The following is a 19,955-nucleotide window of genomic DNA, read 5'->3' on the forward strand; positions in this document are numbered from 1 at the left end:
TTTTGAACATTTCTCCTCGTAAAAATTACCCTTTTTGCGCACATCCTGGCAAAGAAAGACCTCTGCAGTGATTCTCTGTTTTCAATAAAATATTTCTAAGAAGCTTACAAGGTAAGGAGAGTGACATAACAAGCCACCCCACATTTTTGTTATGCAAATGTTTCCATATTTGAGATCTCAAATGTTAAGGGATTGACCTTTTCAGGCACAGTGGTAGTTGGCTCTGTCCCCTATTTTAAATCCCACTGGATTCTATATTACCCAGATTGTTTTTAATGTTAGAAGTGGAAACACCTAAGTCAGGTTTTCAGTGGTCTGAGAATTTGTTGTCTTATTGTAGGGAAGGCTCGGGAGTAGTTCTCACTGTCTTGGGACAGGGTGATTCCGAAACCGAGCAGCACCCTCAGGACCCTGCTGTCTGCTGTCAGCTGTCAGCAGTCTGCCTGTGGCACAAATGTCTGAAAGCAGAAGGATCCTGTCTCTTAGGATCATGGGCACTGTCTCAGAATTTAGAAGAAAATTCTTCTCCCATCTCAACAATCAGAAACTGAGACATGATTCTCCTGAAGCTCCTAAAACAGCCAGGACCACATAAGTTGTATGAGACCAAGGAAAATGCACCTGTGGCTCAGGTACACGGTTACTTCCCACCACTGTGAGCCCCATGGTGGGGGGAAAGGGCACACTGGGAGAGGCCACCTTGGCAGAGGAGGTGCAAGGCTGTTGAGTCAGCAGAACACCTGTTCCTCATTTCCCTCCATCCCTCAAGGGGCAACTGCTCTCCTGAAGGCGGTGTATGTGCTTCATGTCTAAGACTTTATGGTACTTTTATATGTACCTTTACTGTACATGTACTTTATTTTATATATCATTGTATAGCTTGTTTTTCATTTTATTTCTTTCTTTTCTGTGTTTCCTAACTCTGTTACCTACATTGTACAGGTAATGTTGTATTACTATAGATTTATGAAGTCTTTTTTATAGCTGCATCATGGTCCATCATTAAATTCCATTGCTTTTTTGATTCTGTCTTTTTTTGCTGATTACCTTGGAAGCTTGAACAGAAGTAAGGGAGAAGCCTCTGAGTCTGACAGATATTGAGACTTTTGTATCTCCAAATTATCCTGTTGAAGTTATTAATCATTTTTATTCTTCTCACAGTTAACAACAAGGAACACATTGACAACTATTCCTAGCCTCCTTATCAATTGTTCATCGCATTTTTTTGCTTTGAGCCAAAGGCTCTTTTGAAAATGTGATACAGCTGATGCGCCTTCTCCCCAGGAAGATGTGCGTATATGTGTATAATTCACATTTTTCTAAATGGCGAACCCCCGTGAAGCCAGTCCTAGACCCTGACTGCAGACACACATTTCCTCTGAACAGAGGCAATCAGATCTCATTCTCTGCCTTAGTGTGATCTGTGAGAAGGACAATTTTGCTTTCAATCTGTGAATTAAGTATGTGCCTTCTGGCAGAATGTGAGGATTGGCTTTTCTTTATAATTCTTCTAACTTTTCTTTGGACTTAACCCTTTGCAAGTGAAATAGAGATTTGTAGAGGTTTCTGAATAATTTATTTGACCAAAAATGTAAATTCTCAGTACGGAGTTGGAGAGAGTATGTTATTCTTCAATGCATGGAACAGTTTCTCACATCTTATTGTATTCATAAACCTTTTCCTTTAAGTATGCTACAAGACACAAAAGAGTCTTCTTTTTTACTTTCTGATGACTGCTATGGAGGATGTGATGTTAACTGGAGACCCCATTCCTCATTTCTACTCTACTCGTTTTAGTTGTTACATTAGTTTTATTATCAAATCATAAATACATACTTCTCCCATTGAAAATGGAGTTAGATCGATCCATCTGTGTTCCCCATCTTGCCATTCCAGTTCCATTGTCCAGATGCTAAATTTTAACTCTTTCTAAAGATGACCCATTTGCAAACACCTTCATCCAGGTCAGCATTGTCTCTCTCAGGGCCAATTTCTTGAGTACGCAGCACTGATGAAAGAGGATTTATGAGCAGAATCTATTAGATTTTAGGCGGTGAAGGTAGCAGAAATTCGTGGTGATATTTTTAGAACAACAAATAAAATGAGGTGCTGCAGAATGTTTACTTTTTTGCATCCACAATAATGAGATGATTAAAAAACACAATTTAGATTTGGTCAAATGGAGGCAGCCTCTTGGGTCCCTCGGAGATAGTTCTCTTTTAATTGTCATGACTCTGAACTTAGGAACTGGAAGTCAATGACACATACAGATCAGAGAATAGTAACTGCAACATAGCCAGCCACACAGCCAGGACATATGGGGAGCATTTGGGGAAACAGGTGTGTGTCTCAGGAAAAGGATCCAGTCATGAACTAAATTTCATACAATATGTTTAGTAGAATATTTTTAAGGAAGAATAATTAGCCTGAATGACACCCCTGGAAGGAAAAGGACCCCCCAAAAATGAAAGTAACTTATTTAAAAAAATATTTTGAAATAGAAGCTGTCATAAGTAATAACTATAGGGGCTAAATATAGAGCGAACACAGAAACTTGTGGCAACATGTGAGCTTCAAATTTAATTTTTTTTCCTTGAATTTATTGGTCAAACTGAGAAAACTTTAAGCTTTTGTTCTTGTGGCTGTGTGAATAGAACATATGAGATCAAGTCTATGAACCAACCTACATGGAGCTAATGAGAGATTTATTTCCACTAAAGCTGGAAATATGTCCTCAGTGTAAGAATTAATGAGAGGTGAACACATTGTGCAGAAAGGGGCATCAAGGAAAATTTATCTTTTTGTTTTTGGAGTTGCATGGAGTATGAGCATTTTCCTAAAAAAGAAGGACGGTGACCCAAGTTTATACCACTTAATGAAGCTCAAAGGAGAGTTCAGCTTGCAGTGGTTATGGATTCTCGTACTCCTAGACAGGCAGTAGGAGCAAGCATAGATAACTGCTGCAGGACAGTGAATGCCAGTCTGCTTCAGAGAGTTCCTAAGGAAATTGTATGGGGAAGGGAAGAAGGGAGGAGAGAGAGGGAGAGAGGGAGAGAGGGAGAGAGAGAGAGAGAGAGAAAGAGAGAGAGAGAGGGAAAGAGAGAAAGAGAGAGAAAGGGGGGGGAGAGAGAGAGAGAGAGAGAGAGAGAGAGAGAGAGAGAGAGAGAGAGAGAGAGAGAGAGAGAGAATATGAATGAGTTAGACCCAGGAAAAAGGGCAGTTTAATCAGACCTCAAATGACTTTAAATATAAGAATTATCTTTCATGGAATATTAAATGAGTATAATTACATATGTTTAAAAAGAAATGGAGTAGACAACAGAAATGATGAGAAAAGAATAGAAATAAAAAATATTTTTATTTCTTAATAAAAGACCTTAAGGCACAGGAAGCAAAATTGAGAAACAAATGAACAGAGCATCAAGAAATTAAAAAACCTACCATTTGAAGTTAAAGTTCTTAGTGGAAGGGTTAAACATCAAAGTGACTGTATATGGAGAAAGACCTAAGGAACTGGAGACCATGAAGAGACTATGTAGAATGTATCCCAGAGAAACAAAGGTATGGAAAATATGAAAAGGAGGCTGAGACACATGGAAGATTGAATAACAGACTTAATCCCTTTTGATTGGACTTCTAGAAGGAAATAGAAAATGGGGAATAAAGAATATTAAAAGATGTTATGATTTGAAATTTTCTAGAATTATGGAGAGCAAACTGTAGATCCAAGAAACCCAAGGACCAGAAACAGAATAAAAAATGAGAAGTCCACGTTAAGGCACATCAGAGTGTGGCACTGTAGAGCAACAAAGGCAAAGAGAAACCTGGAGTGCATCTGGAGAGAAAACAGCTCATCTACATGTGATTTCTAATGTCTGGATTCAGCACCTGGATGCTGGCCTCCAAGATGTCCAAGACCCAATTCTAGAGCTGAGGAGTGTTACCGTGTGTAGCAAAGGAGATTTTGCAGATGGGATGAAGCTAAGTACACTGAGATGAGAAGATTATCTTGGGTTGTCTGGGTGGGCCCTAAGTGCAATCACTAGCATCTTAGAGGATAATGGAGACTTGAATGTATGGATGAGAAGGTTTTGCAGCCTTGGAAGCAGAGACCACCAGAGTGATGTGGCTGCAAACCCAGCACACTGGCAGCCACCATAAGCCAGAAGGGTGAGGAGCGACTCTCTCCTAGAGTCTCCAAGAGAGCATCTTGCCAATGCCTCCCTGTCTGCCCAGGAGGACTGATTTTGGACTTGTTGCTTCTGGAAGTGTGGCAGAAGAAAATTCTGTTATTCTCAGTGTTCCAGTTTGTGACAGCTTATTATTACAGCTGTAGGAAACTGACTGAATGTAATGGAAGCCAGGAGACAGCATCCAGTTATTCTGTGTGGGCTAAGGGAAAAGAGAAGTCAACTTAGACTGATATTTTCTAAGACAAGATCAAAATCCATTTTCTAGCAAGAGAACAAAACAAGAGCAAACTGAGTTTATCACCAAAAACCCACATTAAAGAAGTTCTCAGTGGTGTGCTTCAGAAGAATGCTCTCGGAGGTAAGACTTGAGGTTCAGAAAAGAATGTCTAACAAATATATCAATCAATATTGATGACATAGACAAACAGTGACTTTCTAAAGCAATGGAAATAAGGTACAGTAGAAGGACATAAAGACAGAGAATTAAAATACTGGGTGATATTTGCACATTAGTTGGGCTAGTGTTCACTGGAGGTTGGTGTTGAAAAAGATCGTAAAAATACTGGTTAATTTCACACTTTCAAGTATACATAATAAAATATTCAGGATAACCAGTAACAGGATAATATAGAAAATATAACACAGAAAAGAGCGTAAATAAATGAAAATAGGAAAAAAAATTGTTCCAAGGAGAAAACAGTAAAAGAAAGATAAAAAAGAAAAAGCAAAACATATAAGTAATTGTGCAAAATAAATTCAAATATGTAAGTAATCATAATGAATATAAATGGATTACAATTTTTACTAAGAACTCAAATGTGGATATGAAAATTTCTAGTGTATCTTGTTTTTAGGAATCTCAACTAAAATGTGAGAAAGATTGACGGCCAAGAGGTGGAAAAAATTAGAGCAGCAAAGAGGTGGAAAAAGTTAGAGCAGGCAGATACTAACCAAAATGAAACTGGTATAGTTATGTAAATATCAGACAGACTGGACTATAAGTCGCAAAACGTTATCAGAATAAAGAGGATATCTATGTAGTGATATAAGGTATGCATGAAAGATATTCAACTCAATGAAAGATTAAGGAAGTGAAAACTGAAATCTAACACTATTTCAGCTCATACAGACTGGCTAATGTTAAGACATCATGCAGTATTAGATGCAGACAAAGATGTGAACACTAACTTTATCCTATACGGTTATAAATTGCAACAGCCCCTTTGGAAATTGTGGTGTTACCTAGTGCATTTGAACCTGTTCCCATTCTCTTACCAAGGAATTCTAATTCTAGATATATACCTGTCTTAGTCTATTTGTTGTTGCTAGGACAACATACCTGAGGTCCACAACTTAAAGGAGGATAGGTTTATTTTGGCTTGGAGTTTCAGAAGTTTCAGTTCAGGGTTGGCCAGCTCTAGGACAGAGGCAGCATGGAGGAAGGGCCTGGATGGAGGAGAGCTGCTCAGGTTCTGAGGGCCAGGAAGCAGAGAGCAAAGGGAGGAGCTGGGTTGGGAGATACACACTTTCAGGCCAAGCCCTGGCGACCCACCTTATCCAGCCAGTCCGCAACTCTTAACAGCATATCAGCCAATGACTCATCAGTAGATCAGTCCACCAATGAGTACAGTAGCACCCTCATAATCCAATCACCTTCCATACACATGAGACTTTGAAAGGACACTTCAGATCCAAAGCATAACAATACCCTCAAGAAATTATACAAGTGCATCAAGACATATACACAAGAAAACAAATGTACACAGCAGCTTTGTTGGTAGGAGTAAAGAAACCAAAACATCCAAATGGTAATCAACAATAGGGTGAATAAATGAAGTTAGGTCAACAGTGTGATAGTGTTCACACCTGAAAATAATTAACTTAGAGCTGCTTCTGTCACCATCACTAGAACTTTATGCTGGAGCCATCATTTTTAAACATTAGCAAATAATTCGGAATTATCTAAGGAATCCATGGAGAACACAGAGATTTTGCTTGTTGATGTGAGACAGGGCTGATTCTCTATAATTTTATCAAATTCTGACTCTGGGCATGATAGAATTTGAGAACCACTGTGTTTAAACACAGTTGCAGAAGGCCTGTATACTGTTCCACTTACACACAGCTAAAGAAAGCATGCAAGGTTAGGCAGTACATCATGTAGATTACATATGCAAATCATGATATAGCCTGCTGTGGAAAGAGGAGGAGGAGGGGGATGGAGAAGCCTTTGGGCGCAGGCATCCAACCAAGGTATGGGCATTCGTTTATTCCTTAGCTTGGAGATCATTCATATTTAATACATGTAATATTTATGTGCATGAAATGTGTTTCACCGTATAAATTTAGGAATTAATAAAAGAAGAAAGCTTTATTTTGAGGCTGTGTGCTCCATCACATGTGTGTGCGATGTTTCCACTGCTAGCTCACTGATTTCCAATAGCAGTGTTTACACATTGTCTTGCTTCTTGTGCTCATTAACAGCACTACCTGGAAATGTTCATTCTGTTGGGACAAAGGGAGAGTTTGTTCTCCAAATAGCTTGTTGAAGTTGACTGCTTGGATTGCCTGTGCACCATTAGAGGGTCCAGAGGTTGGGCTCTCCTATCACGATGCAGAGGAACATGCAGGAAGCAGGGCAGGGGGTGAGCGCGTCCTTCTTCCCACCTCTTGCTACTTAAGGGAACCAGCAGAGCTAACAGGAGGACAGTAGGACAGGAGCAGGACCCGACTTGGAGTGGCTAAAACTGACCTATCACATAGGTTCAGACTTGGAGTGAGAAAAAGAAGTGACCCTTTTCATCACCTCTAAAGAATTGGGGATGTTGCTTTTGTGGATTCCCACATTCTAATTCAGGTATCTCTGGCCTGGACAGGAAGTATAGTCCCCGGAGAGCAAGGAGCGGGGTAGGGGTAACTGGTGTTCAGTGACCGTGCTATGACCTGAGCCAGTGGGTAAGGACCAGTCCAGGGCAGACAGGGAGGTCTGCAGGGTTCTAGCAGATATTCACGGTGAGGAAGGCATATGGCACTTAATGGGTTGGCAGAGAGCTGTGCCAAGTCCTCAAGGAGTGCTTGGCAGGCAGGTTGCAAGAAGGACAGACTGCCGATCAGGGGAGCTGGGGGCAGAGGCTGGGCCCCCACCCCCATTCCATCACAGCTGTACCTGGCTTCCTTAGGCACCCATGCCAGGTGCTGCTGTGGCTGCCAGGGAAAGTGATGATTGCTCTTACAGAAAGGTCTGGCACCACCTGGTAAGTCAGCTCCCTACAGGTTTCCAGGGTTCCACTTGGGGTGTGCTGGGGAGAGCTCAGTGCTGCTGGATCCTCTCCAAAAAAGTGAGAGAACAGAGGATATTTAATAAGAGGGCTTCTAGTTACTGCCCCTATGATGGATGGCTTCTGCCCTCAAGAGAATGTGGCAAATCAAAAGCTATGAGACATTTGTATTGTATACCTAAAATGTACCAATAAAGTTAATGGGGAAAAAAAAAAGCTATGAGACATATGTTTCCTCTCAGAAGTGTGCAGGTCCTGATTCTCCCCAGTATTCATCATTCAGATTACGTTTCACAGTCTTGTCCTTCTTGCAGATAAAGAATTCCCTCCTCCCATCCTCTATATTCCTTCTCTAGGGTAAAGATACCTAGTCTACTTGTTGCTGCATTTAATATTCCTTCTTCCCCTTCTTCGCTGAGATGAGGATGTGGTTTGACTCATCTGGATCTCATGCTCAGGCTGGGACTCACTCCCCAGGGCAGTGAGAGCAGAGCTGGGCACACATAGTGTACTCTGATGCTCCCTGAAGCCCATTGTGTTCCAGACCTGTCCCATGGACCGGTTTCCTTACTTTTGATAGTCTGCTGGTCCCAATCCAGCAAGATCATCTTCTCCCAAAGACACTTTTGTCTGAACACAAACTTTGGTGTTTTAAGCCCCAGTCCAATATGAAAGTGCATGTTCGTTTTTCCAAGATCCCTGCCGCTCATTGTACTCGGTAACTATTGATCATACTAAAAGGACACAACTCTTAATGTTTTATTATCTTTCTGCTCAGCATGTGGTTTCAACTGACCGGGCTTCACTCACACAGTGGCTTCCAGACAGATCCTAAATACATGGTTTACCAGCTTGCCCTTAAAAATGTTATGCTTCTGTTTAAATGATTTTGTAGCCCTGATCACTAATTTCTAGCCACATGAGTTCCACTTAGGACATCTCAGTGCCTCAAATGGGTTATCTGCAAGGAGGAAGAGTTAAAGCTGAGTTTGAAATGTATTTATGGTTACAATCAACTTGCAACCAACTGCCAATTTGGTCCTTTCTTACAAGCAGTGAACCAGAGCTTCTTTTGTCCTGAATGTTCATTTTTCCCACTGCTGGGATGCTTGGTCCACATCTGGCTCCATCCTCTGTGGCCCTGTGCGGGACCCAGCTGTGCAGCTTGGTGCTGTCCTTCCTGCCCTCTCCTCTTCCTGCTTGCTCATCTCTAATCCTTTCTCCACACAGCAGCCAAAGGTCTTCAAAAATGTCAATCTGATTATAGCTTACTTGTGCCTAGACTCTTTCAGGGGCTCAGCAGTGCCCTCGGTGCAGGTGATTTATAAGATGCACCAACTCCAGAGCCCTTGTCTGGCCCTGAGCACAGGCCTCATCTTGCTTCTGGCCACTCACCTTCTGGGCCCTCAGAAGTTCACCCTGCAGAAGCCCCTGGCCCTGGCCTCCCCAGCTGGGTGAAAATCATGGCCTTCCATACACTGCACTAGTGCTACAAAGAACAAAGTTGGGCAGCTCCCCCATGCTTGGTTGTACCCCAGCTTCTCAGGTGCATGACACTCCCCCACCTCTCAAGCACTTTGCCTAACAGGTTTATTCGTACATTCAGTTCAGGCCTCCTCCTGGACAGAACTCCCTGCCTCCAGCTCCCTTTTCGATTCCTATGCTTGAGGGCGAAATGGGATAATGACTGGATCTACCTTGTAGAATTCCTAGGGTCTTTGGAGCACTAGATGAGCTACTGACGCATGTGAAGAGCCTGGTGCAGGACAGGTCTGACATGGAAAGAACAGTGGGGGTCCTCAGCCCCTGAGACACTCGGTGTATTTCATCCCATGTTGATAAGAGAGAGATTCACAGGATGGGATTATGTCTGATTTTGGCATGGGTGTGTCCTGTTGCTTAGTACAGAGCAAAATGCAGAGTAGATGCTGGGTAGATTTTGAGAATGAATGAATGAATGAATGAATGCATAGTTTTGCAAACTTTGTATGAAGCTGTTTTCGTAAAACCAATCTGATTAAAGAATTCTAGGAAGCTCATTGTATTTTGATTAGCTGTGTCACAGAAGCTCAGCGTTCCCTGCCTAAATCAGGTAGATGAGTCCCAACTGGAAATTCAACCTTTGCATCTGGCTGATACTTCCTGTGATGACAGTGTTGACTTCTCAAAGCTTGACCCTGCAGAGACCAATGCAGAGTGCTTTAGCCTTAGACATCCTTTTCTGGCCTTCAGGGAAAAGGGTGAAGGATCCTTTTTGCACCTATGGGATACGAGTGGTATCAACGAAGTGTGTGACTGGGGCCCAGTCCTTGGATCTGTTTGGCACTGCCTCTGTGGGCTGTTGTCCTAGATACTCTGGGTGGGCTTTTTGCAAAGACAGTTCATGAGTTGATGGTAAGCATGGGTCTGGTTATTTCTCCAGGAAATCAGTGACCCTGAGATCCTGGATCTGGTCCACAGTGCCCTTGGCAGGATGACCGTGGTCCGACAGATCTTCCCGTCTGCAAAGGACAACCAGAAGTGCATGAGGAACAACCACCGCATCTCTTCCCTGCTCTGTGACCCCCAGGAAGGCTACCTCCAGATGCTGCAGGTCAGTACAGTCTCTCCTCCATGCTTGGCACTTGTCACACCCTTGGCCTGATGTGGGAGACACGCCCAGGCCTCCTGGGTGCCAGCTGAGTGCTGTTGCCCACCGACTTTAATTACTCAAACTCTGTCATTTGCTGAAACTGAAGCCAGTGGACTGGGCAGTTTCTCTGTGTGTCATTAGCAGGCAATTATTCCCATTGTCAGCATGCGGGGCATGTTAGCTCTCTGGGTGCCTCTGGTATTTACAAGTTACATGCTTAGGGGAAAAGAGGTTGCTGTCTCTTAGGCCTCAATAACTGCTCTGTGTGGATGGGCTCATCTGGCTGGGTGGGGGCAGGGACTTTCTTCAGGCTCTCTCTTCCTTGTTAGAAGTCAATAATGGAAACATGGCACCTACAGACTTGGAATTGACCCAGCCCATCTGCTGAGTGCTGAGGCTAAAGTCAACCAGGCTGCTGCTGGGTTCCCAACTGAGCAGAGAGAGGCTAGAGCACAGGGCTAGGACATGTTCCCCTGCTCCATTCCTTTCAAGGCAAGAGGTACCAAGTGGCTATGGTCAACCCTTTAACTGCAGTCTAGTGTGTGAGCAACAGGCATTGACTTCTCCTATGGCCGTGGAATAGGACGGGGACACTCATGCTGGTTGGAATAAGTGATTTTCTGTCTGGAGGTTGGGGAGCAACAAGGAAGGAGACTGCCCACCATTCATCCTGAATCCTCTTTCCCATTAGGAATGTCACTCACAAGAAAACAATTATTAATGTTTGCTGGGAGCCACATGACAGAGGGGCCAGTTCTACCAGTTGGGTTTATGGAAGTTGGCCTAGAAGTTTGTATTTGTAACCTGCTTGCTATTTAGCATTTGAAATCAGTCCTGCCTTCTTCACCCAGACAGCTCTGAGGAGTGGAAACCAAGGCTTCTGGTCAGAGATGGCTGTGGCTGTAGCCTGAGTGTCTGCCCCAACCCAGGACCTTGTGGTATCATGATATCAGGGCCATACATCTTGGGGTAGGGTGTTACTGGGCTCTTGAGTGCACTGTAGACATATGTAATTTGCCAAAGCATTGAATTTACTCTATAATCTTATATTGGGGGAGGAAAAAGAAAACGTGTCTTAACAGATGATAAACAAGAGAAATACAGTATTATCTCGGTTCACGAATGCTTTTAGTCAAAAACAATTCGGTTTGGAAAAAGAAGCATTTTGCAAAATGTTGCTTCTGTTCACAAACTCTACATTGGGTGACAAACATGACCATGGCCATCTTCGTCAGAATCATGGAACGAATTAAGTTCATGAACCGGGGTACCATTTTATATTCTCAGGGGATGGAAAACTGCAGACATCAGTTCCCACTGCTCAGGGAGCCTGTTGGATGGATGGGCTGGTGGAATGTGTGGGGTCTTTTCGAGGTGGTAAGGGGCTGCTCAAGAGAGTGGACCAGTGCCTCTGCAGGGCCCATGAACTTGGCAGCGCTGGGCTTCTGGGTCAGAAAGGTCCTTGGTGTAATTATACCTTTTTGGATGCTGCTGCCTGATCTTCCTGGAGTCTGGAAGAGGTGGCAAAGGCCATATAAGTGCTTCTTTCTGGGCCTCTGTGTGTCACTCCTGCACTCCATGTGGACAGAGATGGAGGCAGACAGGGGACAGGCAGTGACCCCACTGCCTGAAGCGCAGGAGGAGCAGTTAATCCCCTCTGCTCTGTGTCAGGCCAGGCCCTGTGAGGCCCTCATTCCCTGGAGCATCACCCTAAGCTCTGCCTCATCTGCCTCTGTCCTTCTCCATTTCCTGCTAGATCAAACTGTACTCAGCCCACTGGGACAACAAAGGAGGGGCCACTTTTCATTGCCTGAGCGTGGGCCACACAGGCTGGGGCAGGGAAGAGAATGACAGTACTTTTCAAAGTCTGCGCTTATTCCTTTTGCTGTGGACCAAAGTGTGCAAAGAGTTAGGTGCCTTATCTGCATATCAGACATATTAGGTGCCAAGGACCTGTCCACTGGCAGATGATGAGAGAGCCAGGGAGACTGAGGGGCTGGAGTGCAGCTGCGGCCACCCTAAGATGCCATGGACCTAGTAAACAGAGGCACAACAGTGAGATGTGGAGCTAGCCATCCTTCAATGAAGCAAATGAGTTATTTGACCCAGGAAGCCCAAGATACCCTCCTCTCTGCTCCTGCCGAGACCCAGGCCTTCTAGAAGGAGCAGGATCCATGTGCGCCACCACAGAGATCTTACAGCAGGCCCAACAGAACCAGCAGGACAGGAACCAGACTCCCTGGGTGCAAATTCCAGTGACTACTTCCTAGCTACTTAATTATTTTATTTGTCATTCTGTGCCTCAATTTCCTGATCTGTCAGTTGGGAATTAGAATATTACCTATGCCCTAAAGCCAACATGAGAACTCAATGAGAGAAAACATGGAAACCGTTCAGAATGGGGGTGAGCTGTTAATGGTATCGTCATTACTGAGGAGGTAGCCAGGTGCGTTCACACACACGCACACACACACACAGAGTGCTATGTCTGTCTTTCTGAGCCTACTTGTTAAAAGCACCATGGGTAGATGACTCTTTCCCCCCTCTCCAGCTCTCGGCCCAGGCTTTTTCCCCCTCTTCCTGTCCATGCCACTCAGGCAGGTGCTGTCACAGATGCCTGGCTTGGGAGGGGACTGTCATATCTTTCACATCCATTTTGCTCCTCTCACAAGACCCTAATCATGGAGGATCCCCAAGAAGGCCTTACAGGGTGAATCTGTTGAAAATGAAGGTCTCAACACAAGTTAAATCTTCTCTAGAAACCTCTTTATCTATATAAAGTAAAACACTTCATTAAAGAAATCTCCATCTCCATTTTTTGCCTCTGCTTCCTTGTGAGGGGCTATGATGGGAAGGAAATGTGGATTTATTTACTCCTGTCCAACAACCACTTGGGCAGCCTGTAGATTCATCTCATTTACAAGCCATTCCCTTCAAGTTTCCTTGGAAACTATTACCACTTCTTTCTTTCCTAACGACAGCATAGAAGGCAAACTAATTTCTACTAGCCTCTAGCTGTGAGATTTATGGAGAAGATTCAAACATGCTTAGAACAACCAACTCAAGAAAAAAAAATTGATGTCGTGGATTATTAACTTTGTCTTGATGAAATTAATGAAAATCCTCTTAGAAATGGAGCTCTCTGGTCTATCTTTATTCCCTCCCCAGATGGCTGCATTTGGGATAATAATTCTGGTTTAGGAGTCTCTGTGAGGACCATCAAGAATGAGATGTTTTTGAATGATCATCCATCTTCTGGCTTCTCCACTGAGCTGGCCTCAGAAACTCCATCTTCCTCTGCTAGGCCTGTGGTCAGGGCTTCCTGTGTTCAAAAGTCAACCAAGCACTGTTAGAGCAAATCAATTTGGTTGCTTTTTAGCAGAAGGTCCCTGGAAGAAAAAGACCTAAATAAGTGGCTTCTAGTGGTCCAAAAGCATTGTATTTGCCAGCATGCAGTGGTGCTGTTTATTTTTTCTCCACAAAGCACAGTCTGATTTGGGTGTTTCTCATTCTTGTTTTCTGACAAGTTAGTTTAGGACTTGTCTTGCTCAGCCAGTAATAAAAGTGATAACCAGTCCCTCAGAACTCTGAGAATTTGTTAAGGTTTCCTGAGTAGCCTTGCTCTGAGGAGAATCTCACATATTCTGTCTTTGGAACTGAATTGCCCAGTACCTTCAGGCCTGTAATTGAAGTAATAAACATACTATCACATTGCCACCTGATTTATATTCAAATGTGCTTCCAAAGGGGAACAGACAAATGATATAAACTGTGTTGTCTGGTCTCCGAGGAGCCCAATCCAGGAATGAAGCTGATGTGGAATTGTTATCAAGTGCTCCCTCAGCTTGGAATTTCTCTTCTTTGTGCATCTAAAAATTGCTGAATGATTTGCTGGAGTCATTCCTCCCATGTTCAGTCTATTAAGCATCTTGTCCCCCTCCCTTCTCCATGCACCCCTATTTCTTTAGAGCTGTCTATACTCTTCTCTGGTGGCAAGGTTTTTTATCAACATATCAGGAGAAGCCTTTCCTCTGGATCCTTCCCTGCATCCCCTATGCCAGCTGCCTTGGATTTTATGTCACTGACTGTAAAGCCTCAGACACATGTGTTTGATAAGGACAGCCAGAATCCTGTGCTGGAGATTAGTGCACGGTGGTCTCCTTCAGTGCAGCTGGGTGCAGTTCTGGCTGCAGGTGGCTGCATGTGCATTTGGAGGCCACAGAGCCTCAGGACGGACAGATGCCCCTGTCCTCCCTCCCACCCTACCCTCAGATTCAGCAGAGCCCCTTGCATCCCCTTTGCCCTCTACTGCCATCTGCTGCATCCTCTGGCCTGGCCCCGGTGCCCTCTGTCAGGACAGGTGGGCTGGCAGCAGTTGGCACAGAGGCATCGCTGGGGATGGATTCCTCAAGCTGTGGCATCTGGATGTCAGCTTGTCCTCCCAGCTGGACCCCCTGTCCTCTGTTTATCTGACGTTGTGGCCAGGCAGAGCCAATCTAAGGATATAGTCAGAGGTCAGTGCCTGCTGTTTGCCTCTGCGATGTCTCTTGGACAGTCTGCTTTGGTTGATTAATGACAGATGGAGGAAAGTCTGGGCTCTTTAGGAGCCCTGAGGAAATGCAGCCTTTTTCATGAGAATACTTCTGGCATTTCCAGCTTTGGTGTTGGGAGGGTAATGGTCTGGTGTGAGATGCAACTGGCCCATGTGCTTACCCTGGCCTGCCATTCATCTTCCTGTGACTTCAGGGATGGTTCTTACCCTGATAACGTGGTTGGACAATGATACCCGGTCCCCTGGAGCATGATGGAGATGAGGCTGGAGCTCCCTATAGTCTTGACTGGAGCTGCAGATTTAGCCAGCACCAGGGAGGCAGACTGTCTGGTGGTGCGGCAGGAGCATCTGCTTGTTCTGCTGAGACTTCTCCCTTCTAGTCTGATGGGAATGGGCCGAGGTCTCAGCCTGGTGCTCTCCCGCTGGGCTTGGAAGCTCCTAGCTATCCTGAAGAGCTCAGCACATTTCAGGGAGCTTAATCTTTACTTCAGTAGGTGAGCAGGACATTGGGGCCCCCAGCAGGGCTGCTTCCAACCCACTTCGTATTTGTCCTGGAGAGAAATCAGTGCTTTCCTGGTCATGACAGGACAGCAAGCCCCACTCACACCATGAGAGTACACCCTCATGAATGGGACCAGAACCCTTAGAAGGGACAAGAGCCCCCCTTGCCCTGTGGAGGACTCAGCAGGGAGTTGTCACATGTGAACCAGGGAACAGGCACTCAGGAGACAGCTAATCTTCAGTGCACTGGGCTCCAGCCTCCTAAGCAGCACAAAACAGCTGTATGTGAGGTATTCGCCCCCCACCCCCCCCACCCCATACCTGCTGCTCCATTTCAGCACCCCGGGCTGATCAGGCCAGACTCTGAGTCTCCGAGTCAGCGCTGCATGCTAGGGCCAGCACAGACAGCCTCCGTGGGGTGCTGTGAGTCCCCTCCAGCTAGCGGATGTGCCTGTTCCTAGAGGCTGCTTGCTGTCCCCTGCTCTGTCTTCTCTTCCTGCTGGCTGCCCTGTGTTCCCTATGCTTTCTCCCTCTGGGACTTGACTCTTAAGTAAAATCTTATTTTCTTTTTTTTTTTGGTGCTGGAGATCAAACTTGGGTCCTTGTGCTTGCGCAGCAGGCGGCGAAACCACTGAGCTAAATCCCTGACCCAAAGTCTTATTTTCTCATGAAGATCAACCTAACAATCTTACTAGTGGGCTTTGGTCCTGCTTACACGAAGTGTGCTCTTATATAAAATGTAGTTACTGGTGTAATGGGAATTCTGGTGCTGACTCTTAAAAAATTAGAGTCTGTATTATCTATTTAAAATATTTTATTAATACATGTTTGTAATGCAGAATAGTGATGTTAGTTTAGAATTGGTAGACATGTAATATATCTTGATCCTGTTCAATCCCTTCAGACTTTTCTCCTTGTCCTTTGATTATTTTCTCTATCTCTAAGAGTCTACCTTCTAATTTCCTATCATCTTTCCTTTGTTTTACTCAATATTTACCTTTCTCGCATAAGAGAAAACATGATATTTAACTTTTTGTGTCTGGTTTAAGTTGACAGTTCCATCCATTTTCCTGCAAATGACATGATTCCATTCTTATTTATCGCTGAATAATATTCCATTGTGTACATGTACCATTTTTTTCTTATCCCTTCATTTGTTGGTGGGCATATCTGGCATTTCCACAGCTTAGCTATTGTGAATTGTACCACTTGAAACATGGATATACATACATTGTTACAATACGCTGTTTTTATTTGGGGGGGAATATACCCAGCAGCGGTATGGCTGGATCAACTATTATTTCTATTTTCTGTTTTGAAGGGAATCCCGCACTAATTTCTATAGTATTTGTACCAATTTACATTCCAACTAACAATGTAGGAAGGTTCCTTCTTTCTGCATTCTTACCAGCATTTATTGTGTTTTGTATTCTTGATCATAGCTATTGTGGCTGAGGTAAGATGGAATCTCAATGTAGTTTTGATTTGCATTTTTCCAATGGCTAAAGCTGTTGAACATTTTTTCATACATTTATTGGTTATTTGTACTTCCTCTTTTGAGAAGTGTCTGTTCAGTTCATTTGCCCATTTTTGATTGGGTTATTTGTTTTATGGAGTTAATTTGTTTTGAGTTTTTTTTATATATTCTAGCTATCCTCTGTCATAAGCATTGCTAGCAAAGAGTTTTTCCATTCTGTAGATTGTGTGTTCACTCTGTTAATTGTTTCCTTTCCTGTGCAGAAGCTTTTTAATATGATGCAGACCCATTTGTTGATTCTTTATATTGTTTCCTGTGCTATTAGAGTCCACTTGAGAAGTCTCTACCTGTGTCTATGGCTTCAAGTGTTTCCCTTATTTTATTTTTCCACAGTTTTGAAGTTTCTGGTTTTATATCTAAGTGTTTAACCCTTTTCATTTTGTTTTATTACAGGGTGAGAGATCAGGATCCAGTTTCAGTCTTTTGCATGTAGATATCCAGTTTTCCTAACATCATTTATTAAGGAGGCTGTCTTTTCTCCAGCCTGTTTTTGATTGCCCTGTCAAAAATTAGATAGCTGTGAGTGCAGGGATTGTTTCTGTGTCTTTTGCTATGTTACACTGGCCTACATGTTTGATTTTGTGCCAATACCATCTTGATTTTGTTACTATGGCTTTGTAGTATAACTTCAAATCTAGTATTGTGCTGCTTCCAGCATTGCCTTTTTTACTCAGGACTGCTTTGGATATTCTAGATCTTTTCTGATTCCATGTATATTTTGTATACATTTTTTTTCTAGCTCTGTAAAGAAGGTTGCTGGCATTTTAAGTAGAATTTTGTTGAATGTATAGGTCACTTTCGGTAATGTGGCTATTTTAATATTAGTTCTGATGACCCTCAAACAAGGGAAATCTTTCTATTTTCTAATGTCTTTCTTTCTTCAGTGCTCTATAATTTTCACTTCAGAGGTCCTTGCTTCTGATTAGATTGATTTCCAGTTATTTAATTTTTTGGAAGCTTTTGTTAATGGGATGGCTCTCCTGATTTCTTTCTCAGTATACTCATTATTGTTGTACAGGAATACTAGTAATTTTTGTGTAATGATTTTGTATCCTGCACTTAGTTTATCAGATCTAAAAATTTTCTGGTAGTTTTTTTGGGCTTCTATATAAAAAACCATAGTATCGGCAGATAGGGATAATTTGGTTTCTTCTTTTCCTATTTGTATCCCTTTTCTTTCTTTCTCTTGCCTGATTGCTCTGGCTAATTAATGTTTTGCATATTGTATTGAAGAGGAATAGTGACACTGGGCACCACTGTTTCATTCCTGATTTTAGTGGAAATGTTTTCAGTTTTTACCCATTCAGTATGATGTTGGCTGTAGGTTTGTCATATGTGGCTTCTATGAGTTTGAGGTAAGATCCTTCTATACCTATTTTCATCAGGCTTTTTATCATACCTGAATGTTGGAGTTTTGTTGAAGATATTTTCTGCATCTGTTGAGATTATTATGTGATTTTATCCTTCATTGTATTTATGTGGTGTATTACATTATTAACTTACATAGGTTCAAACATTCTTGCATCTCTGGGATGAAATCAACTTGGTCATGGTGTATGATCTTTTTAGTGGGTTGTTGAATTCAGTTGGCAAGGACCTTAGAGGATTTTTGTGTCTATGTTCATCAAGAATTTTCTGTAGTTTTTTTTTTTTTTTTGAGTCTTTATCTTGTTTTATTGTCAGGGTAATGCTAGCATCATAGAATGAATTCAGAAGCATTCCTTCTCTTTCTATTACATGGAAAAGTTTCAGAAGCATTGGTCTTATTTCTTCTTTAAGTGTCTGGTAAAATTCAGCTGTAAATATTTTGGGTCCTGGTCTTTTTTAGGCTGGTAGAGGTTTTATTAGTGCATCAATTTCTTTGCTTGTTATTGGTGTATTTAGGTTTTTAAAAATATCTTCTTGGTTCAATTTTGGTAGGCCATATGTGTCTAGGAATTAATCTATTCTATATTCTACATATAAGTTTTCAAAATAATTTCTAATAATCCTCGATTTCAGTAGCATGTATTGTGGTTTCACCTTTTTCATTTCAAATTTTATTAATGCGTGCTTTCTTTCTCTCCTTTTGTGGGTGATTTTCTCTAAAGATTTATCAATCTTTTTAATCTTTTCAATGAGGCAACTCTTGGATTTTTTTAATCTTTTGTATTGTTTTTAGTCTGAATCTCATGAATTTCTGCTCTGACTTTTATTATCTCTTTTTGTTATTAGGTGTTTTAGGTGTGATTTGTTCTTATTTTTCTAGGATCTTGAGATGTATCATTAGGTTATTTATAGGGAATCACTCTGGTTTTCTAATGTACATGCTCACAGCTATAAACTTCCCTTTAGAACTGCTTTCATTGTGTCCCATGAATTCTGATATGTTGTTTCCATTATCATTTGATTCTAGAAATTTTAAAATTTTCCCCCATTTTCTCTGTGATACACATTGATCATTCAATCTCCATAGGTTTGTGCAATTTCTGTGGTTTCTTTTGCTGTTGATTTCTGTTTTCATTTCATTGTGATCTGTAGGGTGTATGAAATTTTGCCAGTTGTTTTATATTTATCGAGACTTGCTTTGTGGCCTAAAATACCATCTAATTTGTAGAAAATACTGTGGGCTGTATTGTTGGATGAAACACTCTGTAGATATCTGTTAAGTCCTTTATATCTACGGTATATTTTAATGCTACTGTTTCCTTGCTTTTTTTTGTTTGTTTGTTTGTTTGTCCGATTGACCCATCTCTTTGTGAGAGTGGAACATTGAACCCTCCCCCCAAGTATGATTGTACTGGTTTCTATCTGTCCTTTTATGTCAAGTAGTGTTTGTTTTATGAAACTAGTTGATCTGATGTTTAGCTCATATATATTTAAAATTACCTCTTCCTGGTGAATTTTTCCTTTATCAATATGTAGTGACCTTACTTTTCTCTTCTGACCAGCTTTAGCTTAAAGCAAACTTTGTTAGATGTAAGTATTGCTACTCCTGCTTGCTTTGGGGCTCCAGTTGCTTGACTTGTCAGCCTTTCACTTTTAGTCTGTGTATATCTTTGCAGATGAGGTGTGTTCCTTATAGACAGCATATAATGGGATTTGGTTTTTGATCTAATAGTGTGTCTTAATTGAAGAGCCAAGACCATTTACGTTAAGTGTTACTATTGAAAGGAATGTACTAATTCCTGTCATTTTATTGTTTTTCCAGTGTTTAATTTATTTCTCTTTCTAATTTGTTTACTCTCACAGTGAGATTCACTTTTTCCTTTGGTCTCATGGT

General features: G+C 42.3%; 1 protein-coding gene across 5 annotated transcripts in view; it reads left to right on the plus strand.

The window, feature by feature from the left end:
- Grid1 (glutamate ionotropic receptor delta type subunit 1) overlaps nt 1–19,955 on the plus strand; it is a 737,700-nt gene that overhangs the window by 451,366 nt on the left and 266,379 nt on the right. For all 5 annotated transcript variants that reach the window (XM_004867724.3, XM_087201127.1, XM_087201126.1 and 2 more), the window contains one exon: nt 9,894–10,064. In XM_004867724.3, coding sequence (XP_004867781.1) covers nt 9,894–10,064 — 171 coding nt within the window. The remainder of the gene's footprint in view (nt 1–9,893; nt 10,065–19,955) is intronic.

Source organism: Heterocephalus glaber, unplaced genomic scaffold, assembly GCF_053883595.1.
Source record: "Heterocephalus glaber isolate CG9 unplaced genomic scaffold, H.glaber_assembly_v1.0 deba00001755, whole genome shotgun sequence".
In the NCBI taxonomy this organism is placed as follows: Eukaryota; Metazoa; Chordata; class Mammalia; order Rodentia; family Bathyergidae; genus Heterocephalus; species Heterocephalus glaber.